We start from the raw sequence: 16088 nt of genomic DNA, 5'->3' as shown, positions 1-16088 counted from the left end.
CCCCAGGAAGGTAAAGATAACTAGGATGCTGAAGGGTCCTAGAAACCATAGAATGAGATGATTGATTGAGGAAACTTAAGAAGTTTAGCCTGAAGAAACACTTGGGGTCATGATAGAACTCTTCAAGCTTCAAGAAGGCAGTCCTGTGGAAGAGGAGGAAGATGTTTTTTGTTTGATCCCAGAGGGGAAGAACTTTTTAACAATTAGAGCTATCCCAACTGAAAGTGGCCAACTTGTGAGGGAGTGAGCTCCTTGTCCCTGGAAATGGTGTTCCAACAGCGACTACACTAACTTCTGCCAGAGATTTCTGCATGAAGTGGGAGACTGGACCTCCATGACATCATAGGTCCTTTCCTACTCTAGGATTCTATTCATTGTTTAATTTGGTTTGCTTAATATAAAGCACATACACATCCAACGTCATTAGTAGATTAAATTCAGTGGGAAAAGGGGATTCGGTCATCCAGGACAGATCTAACTTCTCTGACCTCAACACAGACCTTCTCATTCCAAAGGTGAACTCATCTCTTCTGTCTCTTTCTTCCCAGGGTGCTCCTGGTGATCGAGGTGTGGATGGAGGACCAGGGCCTAAAGGAAGCAGAGGCCGCCGAGTAAGACAAGTTGTAGTGTCTTCCACCCAACCGATGAATTCCTTTGTCACCATGATGACATGGCTTCGCTTAGCCTCCCCAGACCTCAGTTTTCTCATCTGTAAAATGAGGGGGTTGGGTTAGATGTCTCTGAGGCCTCTTCCAGCTCTCCATCTGTGTCCTATGGTCCTGTGAATAAATCTCCACCCCAGTGTGCCACATTGGCTTCTTTCACACTCAACCTCTCTAGACGTGGAGTAGGAACAGAAAACAAAAAGCCCATCACCAGACATCTGTTGAGTGTTTCCAAGGTGTTTCTGGGCACATTGAGATGCCATATGTCATGCTTTCCTTGCTCATCAACAAATGTGACTTCTCCACTTGACTGATGAGACATGATGGCTCTTGTTGGAGGTAAAATTTTTGCTGCACTTTCTTGGGTTGACTTGATTCCTGCAGCTGCTCAGACTGTGAGATAACTCAGTCAGAGGTCATGAACAAAAACTTATTTTTAGGTTGGTTTAGATGGCATAAAGTGAAATGAACTATTGGACAACTGTCCAATTAATTTAATTAGTGTAGATTGCTAAACCAAACTCCTGAGTAGAGAGATGCTTGATCAGATTACTGAGACATGTACTCTTTACTGAGTTCAATGCCAGATACATACAGAGCCACTGATTACTCCCTTGAGCATAAACCTGGGCAGAGACTAGATTAGTCTAAGGATCCTGGAGGCTCTTCATGGGTTTAAGGACTCTGCCCCAAGGACGTGTAACTTACATATTTGCTTTGCTGCTCTCCAGGGAAATTCAGGGCCGCCTGGAGGAGTTGGACAGAAGGGAGACCCAGGATACCCAGGACCATCCGTAAGTGCTCCTGTGACCTCCTGACCCAGCCACCTTTTCTATTTGCGAGTAGTCACTGAGAAGGGTCTGTTGTCCAGCTCCTTCCTTCACATGGAGGGTTTGCTCCCTATACCAGCTTCACTTTTTTGATGCTCAGTAGGAAAGGGATCAAATTGATTTCATGTATCATTTCAGTCTGCCTAAATGGAAGGCTTGGTATGTTGCTATGAATGGAAAATTTGAATTTGTTTTTACTGTGGAATTTAGAGAAGTCATCCAATCTAACCCTTCCACTTTACAAAAGAAAGAGACTGAGGTCCAGAGAGGCCCAAAGGACATAATAGATGCAAAGTGCTCTGGAAACAGAAAGACACCATTTGAGGGCCAGTGATGATTATTTTATCATGACTTGCCTATATTCAGACAGGTACTAAGGAGCAGGGCTGAGGTTTGGACTCTGCATTCTGGCCTCTGCATTTTATTCATTTTTTACTTGAGCCCTTGACCCCATTCCTTTCACCTTTTTCCCCAGGGTGATTGGTTAGAAGTTATTCATTCATTCATTCATTTATTCATTTGCTCACTCATTCGTTCATTCATTCACCAAACATCTATTATTATTGTCCACTAGTCATTTCAATCTCTCACTCTCCACTAATTCCTTCCCATATCTGCATCCTAAAAAGCCCCCCCCCCCCCGAGTTACCTTCTGAATCCCTACAAAACATCTTCTTTTGATCATCTGCCATATCCGGCTGCCATCCCATCTCCTTGATGTCCTTCCCTGATAAAGTTCCTGAAAAAGTTCTACTTCCTCCCTTGACAGAAGCCATTCTCCCAAGGTCACCAATGACCTCCTAGTCACCAAACATGGTGGCCTCTTTCCTCTCAGTCCTCGTTCTCCTTTTGACATACTGTCTTCCTGGATGTTCTTGCCTTTGCTGGCTCCCTGGCACACCCCGACTCTCCTGGGTTATTCTTCTCTCTCTAGCTTCCCGTTGTCTATTTTCCTTCAACCTCATTCAACTCCCAACCCTTCACCAAGAGTTCCAGTCAAAGAGCTGTCCTTTACAAACTTCTTTACCATCCATGGTAAAACCACACGATGACAGGATTGGGGGAATTCCCTGGAGTTGCTATCCCTAGACATCTTAGGGAACAGAATGATGAACCATAAAGGCAGCCAACAATATTTGGATGATCTCTTGGGGTTCCAGGTAGTCTTCTAGTTCTGCTTTTGAGTTCTCTTGTGGAAAGTAAGTCTGGTGAAATGGAAGAGGCTTAGATTGGAGCCACACGGCCAGGTTTGACCTTTGATTCTGCTTTTTATTGCCTGTGTGACTTTGGTTAAGTCATCTGTCTCTGGGCCTCATTTTTCCCATCTGTAAAATGAAGGGGCCAGACTAAAAGAGACAGAGGGAGAGAGGGAGGGAAGGAAGGTGAGGAGAGAGAGAGAGAGAGAGAGAGAGAGAGAGAGAGAGAGAGAGAGAGGGGCAGGCAGTACAGTATAATGGCAAGAGGACTTGTATATAAATCCCAGGTCTTTTACTCATTAGCTGGTAAGGATTTGTGTTAAAAACAGACTCTTTCATTTCTCAGTTCCTTTTCTGGATGCCAAAGCCTAGCAAATGTGAGAGTAAAAGATGAGCCATTTCTTTATTAAAAAACTTAAGTAATGACATAGGGAAATGGTGCATCATTTCTAATCTTTTCTTCCTTGTCTTTTTCAGGGCCACAAAGGCAACAGAGGAGAATCGGTTGATGTAAGCTAAACATTAATTCAAAGTTAGCGTATGGCTCTTCAGGATTTCCCCAACTCGTGTGTGTTACTCATCTGTGTTTTTCTTTTCTTTTAAAGCAATGCGCCCTGATTCAGAGCATCAAAGACAAATGCCGTAAGTCCTCAGAGCTCCGCCATTCTCCTCCCTCCCCAGTTACCTTGAACAATCAGGAGTCTGGGGTTCTAGAACTGACTCTCTAATGGCTTCTCTTTTCCTTTTCAGCTTGCTGTTACGGTGAGTCCTTTTCAATGGGCCATCTTTCTCGCCTGGCAGTGGAGTGGGGAGCCCGAGTTTCAAATTCTGGCTCTGACATTGGCTAGCTCTGTGATGCTGGGCAGTCTGCCTGATCTCTCTGAGTATCAGTTTCCTCATCTGTAAAATGGGGTGACTTGTTCTTCCCTTCCCAACTTTCCAAGGTTGCTTTAAAAAAAGAGCTTTGTAAACTTCCGTCCGTGCTATAGAGAGGGGAGTGGTCATTGAACCTGGCTCTTTCCAGCAGTCAAGAAATTAAGTGTTTTGAAAAACATTGCCTCTTTTCTGCAGGGCCCCTGGAATGCCCAGTTTTCCCGACAGAACTCGCCTTCGCTTTAGACACCTCACAAGGGGTCAGTCAAGATACTTTCAGCCGGATGAGGGACGCCCTCCTGAGGATTGTGAATAACATGACCATAGCAGAGAGCAATTGTCCTCGAGGTGCCCGGGTGGCTGTGGTGACGTACAACAATGAAGTGACCACGGAGATCCGTTTCCCCGACTCCAAGAGGAAGTCCCAGCTGCTGGACCGCATCAGGAACCTCCAGGTGCCCTTGACATCCAAGGAACGCAGCTTGGAGACCGCCATGTCCTTTGTGGCCAGGAACACGTTCAAGAGGGCTCGTAGCGGCTTCCTCATGAGGAAGGTGGCTGTCTTCTTCAGCAACGGCCTCGTCCAAGCCTCCCCTCTGCTCAGTGAGGCTGTGCTCAAGCTGTCCGATGCAGGAATCACACCCTTGTTCCTGACCAGCACAGAGGATCGGGCCCTCATCAATGCCCTGCAGGTCTGTGCTGAGGGCGGGAGGGGGGAGGCGGGCCACATCATCTTCCCACCTGTGGGCGCCGACTCCCAGGAATGCCATCTCCATCAGTGGGAGTGGTGCTTTGGCTGATGAGGGTCATAGAGCCGGTCTGGGAGAAAAGACCAGAGCTGGAAGGGAGCCCACAAATCAACTTTTGAGACAGACTCAGTTGAACTAGGGCAGACAGAGGCCCCATGGTGTTGTCCCACCTGGGCAGTGGCCTGAGGCTTCCCTGGGAGACCGGGGATGAGGAAGCTGCTGTTTGGAGGAGGAAGGGCTGAGACTTGGTCAAGGTAGATTCCAGATGTGTTGGAGCTACAGGAATGCATGCCATGTGGTCGCTTCCTATTTTAAGTAATTACTCTCCTTAACCAGGTACTGAGCTCCTTTACTTCTATACCACACAAGGACAGATTGTGTCACACCCTCGACGTTTCATCACGCTCCGTTCAAGCCCTAGCTTCTCAGTCCGGTGGATAAAACACCAAATGGGCGTCTCTCTTTCTGCCCTTTATTTCCAATATAGTTTATAATATAGTGTATAATAATATAGAACAACACTGTTTACAGATAGGAAGGCAAGAAGATTGAAAAAAGCCTAGACTTCTTCATTTGTGACCCAAATGTGATTTTGGGGGAGGACTGGAAATGTTGTATCATCAGCATAGGGAATTTCCAGTGAGGAAAGTCCCTTTTCTAACAGAGGTTGTTGCTCTGCAACCACAAATTCTAGAGAGGGACGCGGGGCATTGAGAGGTTAAACGACTTGTCTATGGTCACACAGTCTAGTGGCATCAGAGATGGAATGTGGCCCCCAGCTTCCTGACTCCAAGGCCGCTCCATCATGGCGCCTCTCAAGACGGATGAACAATTTCTAACGTTTATCTAAACAACTCCCAGTGACGGGACACTGTCTCCTTACTTGGCCGATCAGAGGCACAGACGGAGCTGGAGTAAAATGTCTAATTTGGAGAGCTAGCATCATATTCACCCATTCACCCAGCCTATTATTATTATTTCGGAATGCTTGGATCCTAGCTCAAAAGTCATCTTCTGCAAGAGACTTTCTCAGTCCCCCTAGCTGCTAGTGCCTTCCTCTCTGAGATTACCTTCTGGCCACTTCTACCTACTACTACTACTACTGCTACTACTACTACTGCTACTGCTACGGCTACTACTACTGCTACTACTACTGCTACTGCTACTACTACTGCTACTACTACTGCTACTGCTACTACTACTGCTACTACTACTACTGCTACTGCTACTACTACTGCTACTACTACTACTGCTACTGCTACTGCTACTGCTACTGCTACTGCTACTGCTACTGCTACTGCTACTGCTACTGCTACTACTACTACTACTACTGCTACTGCTACTACTACTGCTACTGCTACTACTACCATTACCACTACTACTGCTACTACTACTAGCTATAATAATAATAGCTATTACTATGCGAATAATTATGCACTTTATTATCTATGTACCTTCTCCTACCCACTATGAACCTCAATTTTCCCATTGGAAAATGACAGGGTTTCACTAGATCGTTTCCCCGGGTACTTTCTAATTGTATGGTTTTCTGAGTTTAAGTCAATTCAATCCAATGACCTTTAATTAAGTTCCTACTATGCGCACTGGGGATAAAGAAAAAACAAAACAAAACAGACCCTGTCCTCAAGCAGCCTTCATTTTACTAGGGCTGGGGTGATACTCGCTGGTGTTCTACCGACCAGAGCCAAAACTAGGGCTGAGTGACTGGGGCTTGGCCTCAGGGCACTGAATCTTAGGAGGTGATGACAACACTTGTGTTTTTACAGTACAAAGTGACACAGATCGTACGTGTTTCTATAGAGGAGAGGGCGTCTGGTTGGAGCGTTGTAAGAGGCTGAGGCTTTTCCTAGGAACGTCGATTTTGAGCTGGAAGGGACTTTAGAGGCCATCGGGTCTCACCCCTTCATTTTGCAGATGATGACACTGAGGCCCAGAGAGGTTAAGTGATTTGCCTAGGGTCACACGGCTAGTAACTCTCAGAGGTAGGGTTTGAACTCGGGTCTTTGTGACTCCAAGTCTGGTGCCCTGTGGAAGGGCACAGGGGAATGTTCCAGGCAGTGGAGAATGGTCTGTGATCATACATACTGGAAAAGGCCGGAGATACCATCTTCCCTCTCACCTAGCCTGGTGTTGACTAGTCTCTCTTGTGAGTCCCTGGAGCTCTGTGACCCAGATAAGTCATCACTGAAGGCTCCGCCTTCAACCTGGATCATTTGTGGGGTGGAGGAGGAGGGATCATCTTGCCTTGGTTCTTTCTTTTTGTCCCTTGGTCTATAACCACCCAGAGCCATTTGTAACCATTGGTTAATGGAGAAAGGAGGATGGATTAGAGCACTATGGATTCAGGCAAGACTGTTGGGTCATTGGGGCAGCTTGGTGGGGCTGTGGATAGAGCGCTGGGCTTGGAGTCAGGAAAACCTGAATTCAAATCTGACCTCAGACACTTATTAGCTGTGTAACCCTTGACAAATCAGTTAACCTCCCTTGGCCTCAGTTTCCTCATCTATAAATGGCAATAATAATAGCATTTACCTTATAGGGTTGTTGGGATCAAATGATATAATAATTATAAAGTGCTTAGCATAATGCCTGGCACATAACCAGCACAGTAGAAATTATTACTGTTGGGGTCAGCTAGGTGGTGCAGTGGGTAGAGCACCGACCCTGGAGTCAGGAGGACCTGAGTTCAAATCCGGCCTCGGACCAAACACTTGACACTTACTAGCTGTGTGACCCTGGGCAAGTCACTTAACCCCAATTACCTAAAAAAAAAATTATTATTGTTATTATTGTTGTTGCTATAAAATGGCTCCCGGGGCAGGGGCTATAAATTCAGTTCTTACATTTGGGGATAATGTTATCTAGAAAGGAGCAGGGAGGAATGGTTCAATCCACTGGTCAACTGTGTGACTTAAGAGACACAATTCACACTATATTATATATATAATATAATATTAATTATATATAATATATAATATTATATATAATTTCACACACAAATATGTATATACAATATACAAATACATATACATACACATACATACATGCATATGTATTGACACTGGATTTATTTCCCTACACCCTTTAAAACTGTCTCCTTTTGTCTAATTCAGATCAACAACACAGCTGTGGGACATGCTCTGGTTCTCCCCCCTCCAAGGAACCTCAACGAGTTCTTGAAGAATGTGTTTCTTTGCCATGTCTGCTTGGGTAAGGCATGCCATATTGATAAAGGTTCAGTCTGCTTATCCATGGGGTTGATCAAATTGTATCAAGTGGTGGGACTCTCAGTCAACAAGCATTTATTAAATAGTTCCTTATATGCCAGGCACTGTGCTGGGTCCTTGGGATACAAAGAAAGGTAAGATCATTGCCCCTCCCCTGGAGGAATCACATTCTAATGGGGAAATGATATGTAAATAATTATGGACATATGAGATATATCCAGGGTAAATGGGAAATAATTTTAGAGAGAATGGACTGGGATAGCCCAGGAAAGGTCTTGCCTTAGGTTGGTTTTACATTTAGCAAGGTGTAGGGTAAACTCTCTGAGGTTTGCCTGGTGGTGGGGTCCAGAATTGTAACTTATGATTCATTTACACTTATAGCTCAGCTTTCCTTATAGGATAGTAGGAGTGTGAAATACCCTGTAACTGTCACAATATGTGTGGGTGGGGGAAGACATTGTCTGTGTTTTTGTTCCATCTCATTATTGTTTGATATTTGAAAGCCTGAGATGGCAGTGGAAATCTGGCCATAAATATAAATGTGTAACGTAGAGACGTTTCCGGCTTGATCAATCCCACCTTCTTTCTAGGAACAAGATTAGCTCCTAAGTGGCACAGAATCAAGTGTCTGTCTGTTCATTGTGTTTCTCTCTAGATATATGTAATCCTGACCCATCATGTGGATTTGACAGTGTTAGGCCCTCCTTCAGGGACAGGCGAGCTGCGGGCAGCGATGTGGACATTGACATGGCCTTCATCTTGGACAGCTCTGAAACCACTACCCCATTTGCATTCAATGAGATGAAGAAGTATATCACCTACATGGTCAAGCAGTTGGAAATCAGTCCTGATCCCAAGATGTCCCAGCACCTCACCAGGGTAGCAGTCCTCCAGCATGCACCCTGGGAGCATGAGATGAACACCAGCGTACCCCCTGTCCGTGTGGAGCTCTCATTAACTGATTATGGTTCCAAGGACAAGCTGGTAGACTTCCTCAGCAACCACATGACCCTGCTGCCTGGGACCAGGGCCTTGGGGAACGCCATTGAGTACACCATAGAAAGTATCTTTGAAAGTGCACCCAACCCCCGAGACCTAAAGATTGTGGTGCTGGTGGTCACAGGAGAAGTAAAGAAGGCTGAGCTTGATGACCTCCAGAGGATCATCGTCCAGGCCAAGTGCAAAGGCTACTTCTTTGTCGTGCTGGGCATTGGCCGAAAGGTCAACGTCAAGGATGTCTATGGCTTTGCCAGCGAGCCCAATGACGTCTTCTTCAAACTGGCCGACAAGCCCACGGAGCTGAATGAAGAGCCATTATTACGCTTTGCAAGGCTGTTGCCCTCCTTCGTCAATAGTAAGTACCTTGTGGAAGGAAGTAGGGGAGTACGGGTTGGAGAAGAGAAGGCCTGGGGGACATGATAAGTGTCTTGAGGGCAAAGACTGTGCCTTGTCCTTTCTTTGTAACCGGAGAACTTAGCACAGTACCTGACACACAGCAAGTGCTTAATAAATGCTTAGTGGTGATATTACATGAATCATAAAATCATAGATTTAGTCATCTAGTCCATCTTCTTATTTTACAAAGGTGGAAACTGAGGCTAGAATGGTTAAGTGATGACCAAAGTCACACAAACAGGAAACAGCAGAGCAAGGATGTGAGCCCAGCTTCCTTGACCCCAAATTTAATGCCCTTCCTATTACACTATGGAAGAGGGCAGAGATTTATTTAGTTTGGCTCCAGTTGGCGGGTCTAGACATGAGTGGTTGGTGCAAAGAAGCAAGTTTAAGCAAGACATCAGAAGGAGTTTCCTAGTGTTTAAGGCTACTCCAAAGTGGACAAGGAGACCTTCTAGTAAAGGCTGGGCATTCACGTGGCGGGTGGGTCATGGAGGGGCTACAAGTTGGCTTCTGATCCCTCGTTCAACTCTAAGATTCTGTGCCTCCAAGGTGGTGAGCTCTCATGATGGGTGGATGACCCCGTTGGCCTACAAGTCCCGGGGTAACAAGTGTGAGATTCACAGAGGGTGGGAGTGCGTGAGACTTCCCCTCGGCCCCCCTGACTCATTGGCTTTCCTTTGGTAGGTTCATTCACCTCCCCCTGAGGTGGCTGGTTCTTAGTTCGCTCATTCTAGGTCAAAGACCAGGCTTGTGAGCTCCATGGAGTCAGTAACATCGTCCCTGTTCTAAAACATTTTGTAGATGAGGGAAAGGGAGGCTTAGCACGGCTGAGCACATTATGTGATGTTGCTTGTTGGTGTCAGAAGTATGACTCGAACCTGGGTCTTCTGACTCTAAAATCAGAGTGCTTTCCACTAAATCACCTCCTTGAGGATACCCTCCATAGCCTCAGATCTAACTCAGATCCTCGGATTCCCGACCTAGTGTTCTTCCGCTGTAATGTGTGGAAGGAATAATATGAAAGGAGATTGGAAAGGTGAGTGGAAGCCATACTGAGGAGGGCGTTCGGGGGAGGCTGGGGATTTGTGCTGTGTTCTAGAGGCAAGAGGGGAGCTACTGACGACTTTGGCTTTGGGTAGGAGGGTTAGATAGGTATTTTAGGAATATCAGCTTGACAGATGTATGAAGGGTGGATTTTCTCTTCTCTTTAGGAGGAGAGAGCCTGACTGAGGGGAGGCTTTCTGAAATCCCACAGATTTTCCTGGCTGTTCCACTGCCTTTGGCTTCTGCCAATCCTCCATGTTGAATACATTTTCCCTCTGCATGTCTTTACTATGGCAGTCAGACACAAGAAGATGAAGAATCTTGCTCCCTGGGACCTCCAAGAAGGCATCCCTAGTCCCTCAGAGCCCAGGCAGAGTGTGCCCTAATCAGACCCACGGGCTATCTCCTTGGCATCTATCTTTGACTCAAGGCTAATGTGAATTTATACCTATGTCTAATGGATTATTTCATTGATTAAAAAATAACAACCCTGCCATTTCTGTTTGCTTTTCTGCATAGGTGAAAATGCATTTTACTTGTCCCCAGATGTCAGGAAGCAATGTGATTGGTTCCAGGGGGACCAGCCAGCCAAAAATCCCATCAAGTTTGGCCAAAGGCAGATGTAAGTGATCTTTCTTCTCCAGGAACCACTTCGGGGCTGGGGGTGAGAAGGGGAGAAGGGGAGAAGCTGGAAAGAGGAAACAACAAAATGTTTTTAAAGTTGTTCATGCTACATTTAAGATGCTGAGTGATCTAGTGGGTGACCTTCAAGTCAGGGGGACATGAGTTCAAGTCTTGCCCGACACTTCCAACACATATGACTATGGACAGGTCACTTAACCTATCTGAGCTCTAGAGAACTTTGAAGAAAATTTTTTTCAAGTAATAAGCATTTATTTTCTCCATTGGAAAAAAAGAAAAAAAAAGAGCAAACCCTTGTAATAAATATACCTAATTAAGCAAAATAAATTCCCACGTTGGTCATGTCCAGCAATATGTCTCATTCTGCATCATGAGTCCATGCCCTCTCCTTCAGGAGGTGGGCAGCAGGTTTCATCATGAGTCCTCCAGAATCATGGGTGGCCACTGCATTCATCAGAATTCTGAAATCTTTCCAAGTTGCTTGTGTTTATAATACTGTTTTTATTGCATAAATAATTTTCCTGGTTCTGCTCACTTCACCATGTTTCAGTTCAGATAAGTCTCCCCAGGCTTGTCCAAAGCTATCCTTTTGATCATTTCTTCTGGCCTAATAGTGTTCCAGTATTATGTGAAAGTTACAGTCTAGTTGCCGATACGCATCAGTTGAGGGATTTTTCAATGCTGGGAGTTCCCGTGCCCATGCCCATGCCCAGTGAAATTACAAAACAATGTTAGGAAGAACTAGAGAGCTCTTGGGGCTGGGCACAAGGCCATGTTTGTCCTTTACACAGCCAGGGTATTGTGTTGTGCCCAGGAAGGCAGTGGTTGCTTAGTAGACGCTCAATGCCCATGTGGGCATTGGCAGAGTCTCAACGGTCAACCACACAGTGACTGTATTTCCTGCCTTGAGGTCTGGGGCGAAGGAGGCAGAGGAATGGGGGGGGAGTTACGGTGAGGGCACAAAGCCGCCATGGCAGAGCCAGAGCCTGGCACGGGGCACGCTCTTTCGGAGTGGTGTTCTCTTCTACAAATGGCAAGGCGACCAATTCCCTCATCGAGTCCCTGATCTGGGGAGTGACTTACATTTCAATCTGCCCAGACAGTTCTACTGGGACTGGTATTGGGTGGCGGGGAGATCGCATAGAAGAAAAGAACTTAAAACTTATTTAAATTCAATGCCACAAGCATTTATTAAGCACCTGTTAGATACAGGGATGCATTTAGAGCTAGAGGGAATCTTGAGAACCGTCTGTCCAACTTCCTCCTTCTACAGATGAGGAAACTGAGTCTAGAGAGAAGTGACTTTCCCAGGGTCACACAGCTAGCTAGTATCTGAGTGGGGATTTGAACTCAGGTCTTTCTGATTCTAAGCCCAGCACTTTTGTCACTATATAGCTGCCACAACAAACAGTCCTTGCCCTCCAGAAGCTTACGGTCTCCTAGAGAATAGACATGCACATACATAGGAAAATCCAGAGATGATACAACATTTTACAAAGTATTTTTCAGAGGGAGAAAGTGCCAGCAATGGCAGGGGAGCAGAGGACTTGCATTTGTAGGGACCCCAGGCCCGTCAGTCCTTGGCACACAGTACACGTCATCAGTGTTGGCTGAATTGATGAATTGGAAAAAGAAACACTCTGGATAAAGCTAATGCGGCCTTTGTTTTTCCAGACACGTTCCTAACAACGCAACTTCTATTTCCACATCCAAGCCTGTGACTACCACAAAACTCACAACTTCAGCAGCTTCTGAAAAGCAGACTCCAGCAAAAGTGGCCCCTGCCAGCCCCGCAGCCGCTAATCCGCCCTCTGTAAAGCAGGCCCCTGCCAGCCCAGCGGCCGCTAACCCGCCCTCTGTAAAGCAGGCCCCTGCCAGCCCAGCAGCCGCTAACCCGCCCTCTGTAAAGCAGGCCCCTGCCAGCCCAGCGGCCGCTAATCCAGCCCCTGTAAAGCAGGCCCCTGCCAGCCCAGCGGCCGCTAATCCAGCCCCTGTAAAGCAGGCCCCTGTAAAGCAGGCCCCTGCCAGCCCAGCGGCCGCTAACCTGCCCTCTGTAAAGCAGGCCCCTGCAAACCCAGCTGCAGTGGCAAGGCCAGTTGCCTCAAAGCCAGCTACTACAAAGCCAGCTGCCGCTAAGTCAGTGGCTATGAAACCTGTGACCACAAAACCACTTGCCATGAAACCCCAGGCCACGAAGCCACTGTCCCCGAAGCCAGCAGGTATGTACGGACCCCGTACCCCCAGGCCTACCTGCGCTGAGGCAGCACTGGGTAGAACCTGGAAGAACCTTCCAGAACTTCTCAGGCCTTCTTGCCTCTTACAGAGCTTCCTCTGAGGGGGGTGGGCCGGGCCACGCCAGGCCATCTTCAGAGGGTTTCCTGGGGAAGGCTCAATGCAGCCTTAGACGTCAATAGCTCTTTGAGACTTTCTGGAGAAGATTCAAAGAGACGAATTTTTTTTCTCTTGGAAGCAAAGTTGAGTGTGGATTCCAGGGCTCCCAGCCTCCCTATTTGGCATCCTTAGTGGCTCCAGGAGAGAGATCCCAGGGTCATGGGTGTAGAGCTAGGAGGCACTGCAGACCTTCTACTCCTGCCTCTTCCTCTTACCGATAAGGAACAGAGGCAAGAAGGTTGAGGAGATTGCTCAGTCACACAGGTAGTCAGTAATGGGATTTGAACCCAGGTCTTCTGATTCTAGATTCAGGTCTCTTTCCACTAACCCATGCTATTTTAAATACCTGCTCATGTTCCTCCATCCCATTTGTTCTCGTCTTGTGGCAGGAGTGAGTGACCAGCCAAAATCTCCGGGGGTAGTGGGCGGAGGAATTGCATTTGAATAAAGACTAAGTCCTATTGGAGGAATTTTAGGCAGCAGCCAGGATTGGGGAGAACTGGGGTTAGGGGCTGTCTAATGCTTTACTTCAAAGCAACGGCATAGCCAATGACCTTTTGTGCCAGTAGCGAAGATTAGCCACGAAGTCCAGTAGTCATAGAATCAGAGAGAGGTAATCAGATAGAGAATGTTACCCTAGAAAACTAAATCACGTAACTTTTCTGGGGCATCCTGAGTCAGAGTCGCAGAATCAAAAAATGCTAGGACTCCAGATTCTTTAGAACCTAAGAATTCCAGTGTCCCAGAATCTCAGAGACCATCTTGTGTGAAGTCCAACCTGTCACCCAAAGAAATCACCTCAGTAAGCTTCCTGCCCAGGGACTGTGCTGCTGTCACTTGACTTGAGGTGGGGGCGATGGGAACTGTGCTCAAGTATTTGAAGGTCCGTCATGTGAAGGAGGGATTTGGTCCCAAAGGCCAGGATCAGGAGCAGTGGGCCAAAGCTGCCCGATGAGCCCAATTTGGGCTTGATTTTGAAAAGCCAGTTCTATCATTAGAACTATCTACAAATGGAGAGGACTCCTCTTCCATGAAGGCCTCCAAGCAGGGTCCAGAGGACCAACCGCTTCATGGGCAGTAGACATTCTTTTGGCACAGGGGATATTGCAGAGGGCCACTGGGGTCCCTTTCACCCTTAAATTCTGTGTTTCTGTGAAGATTCCCCAGTGACCATCTGGAGAACACAGAACCTGGTACGTGTGTGGAACAGCATCTCAACCCACTGGAATGAGGCAATCAGTGATTTTTCAGTTTACCAGAGAGAACCATAAAAGCCTTTACCACAAGACCATAGACCAAATCCAGTCTTGGAAGTGAGCATGGGAAAAGAATCCTATGGGGAGGCCAGGACGCGAAGGGTGGACTGATTTCCGGGAAGAGAGCTCGTGCGGTTTTTCTCAGTGGTATTTAGGCAGTGAGTTAGTTATTTAGAGAAGATGCTAACAGCATTTGGCTGAACACAATAAGCTGTAATGCCGTGGGGAAATTCTGGGTAAAGCCAGAGAATCCATTTGAAATGGCTATACTCTTCTGTGGAGAATCCGTGGAAGAATGCAAATACTGAGGAGCATTGCATAGGATGAGAAGGGGTGGATGGATTGTGACCTACCCCAGTGGAGAGACTGATCAACTCAATGAGATTACAGCTCCATCTGACTGTGGAAGGACCTTTTGGCTTTATAATCTCTCCTGAGCAAGAGACCGCTGATACTTTCAAAAATTAATTTAATTTTAAAAAAGCGTGTGTTGAAATTGCCTTCCATTAAAATACTTAGGAGTATTGAAGTGTTCTCAGGGAACACAATTTTACTATATAGCATGGGAAGTTGGAAGTAAATCAGTAGCCTTTTGCTCATAAGAGAAAGTATGAAGAAAAAAAAATCTTTTTTTTTTTTTTTGTCTAGGCAATGGGGTCAAGTGACTTGCTCAGGGTCACACAGCTAGTGAGTGTTTTTTGTGTCTGAGGCTGGATTTGAACTCAGGTCCTCCTGACTCCAGGGGCAGTGCTCTATCCACTGCGCCACCTAGCTGCCCCAAGAAAAATCTTTTTAAAAAATTCAAATATTGAATGACGGAGATGACTTACCAGGGAGGGAACCGTCTCAATTCCCTGTTCTGACGGGGACTGTAAATCTATGACTGAGCAAAGCTTTCCATGAATTCTGTTCAATCTACGTATTATCGAGTTCTTAAATAATATTAGGAATGTATGATAGAGAGCTTCAAAGGTCCCTGAATCCAACCACTTCATTTTACAGATGAGGCCCAGATAGGTTACACGATCATCGATTTAGAGCTAGGTTTTCAGGTCATTTAATGACATCATTTTACAGGTGAGGAAACTGAGGCCCAGTGAGAGGAAATGAGTTGGTTAAGGTCAGACAAGTCCTAAGTAGCCGCAGTAGGACCTGAACCTATAGTTCCTTGGACTGTAAAATCAGCGTTTTCCCAACTGTATCCCATTGTGTTATGTAACTTGGTCTTGTTTTATTTTTATTCTAGTTAAGACATCCAGAGAAATCCAGGTCTCTGAGGTCACTGAGAACAGTGCCAGGCTTCGATGGGTGAATCCTGACCAACCCAATCCTTATATTTATGACCTCACTGTCACCTCCATGCACGATCGCTCTGTTGTCCTGAAACAGAACCTCACCATGACCGAACGGGTCATCGGAGGTCTTGTTGCTGGGCACACGTACCATGTGGCAATTGTCAGCTACCTGAAGTCCCAGGTCAAAGCCACCTATGAGGGGACATTCACCACAAGTAAGTCTCCTTGTTGCTTTAATAAAAAAACGAAAAAAAGCATTCCCTGTATCTCAAATGGAATATAAGTTGGCCGATGTAGACAAAACAACCCCCCAGCCCATTCCCCATCTTGTATTTGAAATAGTAACAACATGCCTACAAATGGCACGGAGCTGCCTTGGAGGTCATTGGGGTCTCTCGGCAGGGGCTGGACGATCACCTATCGTAGTCGCTGTAGAGGATATTCTAATTCAAGTTTGGCTTTCTAGCTGTGCACCCTTCCTCCAGTCACAAAACTTCTGTA

The 16088-nt window shown here is 46.4% G+C and overlaps 1 protein-coding gene across 8 annotated transcripts in view; it reads left to right on the top strand.

The window, feature by feature from the left end:
• Positions 1-16088, top strand: part of COL6A3 (collagen type VI alpha 3 chain) — a 95494-nt gene that overhangs the window by 67739 nt on the left and 11667 nt on the right. For 7 of the 8 annotated variants that reach the window (XM_027875203.1, XM_027875201.1, XM_027875202.1 and 4 more), the window contains 11 exons: positions 549-611; positions 1397-1459; positions 3169-3201; positions 3297-3333; positions 3442-3453; positions 3763-4256; positions 7448-7544; positions 8217-8915; positions 10523-10625; positions 12320-12864; positions 15539-15802. In XM_027875203.1, the coding sequence (XP_027731004.1) occupies positions 549-611; positions 1397-1459; positions 3169-3201; positions 3297-3333; positions 3442-3453; positions 3763-4256; positions 7448-7544; positions 8217-8915; positions 10523-10625; positions 12320-12864; positions 15539-15802 (2410 nt within the window). The remainder of the gene's footprint in view (positions 1-548; positions 612-1396; positions 1460-3168; positions 3202-3296; positions 3334-3441; positions 3454-3762; positions 4257-7447; positions 7545-8216; positions 8916-10522; positions 10626-12319; positions 12865-15538; positions 15803-16088) is intronic. The other variant, XM_027875196.1, reaches the window with a different exon arrangement.

Source organism: Vombatus ursinus, unplaced genomic scaffold (genome assembly GCF_900497805.2).
Source record: "Vombatus ursinus unplaced genomic scaffold, bare-nosed wombat genome assembly UNPS02014808.1, whole genome shotgun sequence".
Taxonomy (NCBI): Eukaryota; Metazoa; Chordata; class Mammalia; order Diprotodontia; family Vombatidae; genus Vombatus; species Vombatus ursinus.
Note: the sequence above shows the minus strand (reverse complement) of the source record. Positions and strands in the feature narration are given on the sequence as shown.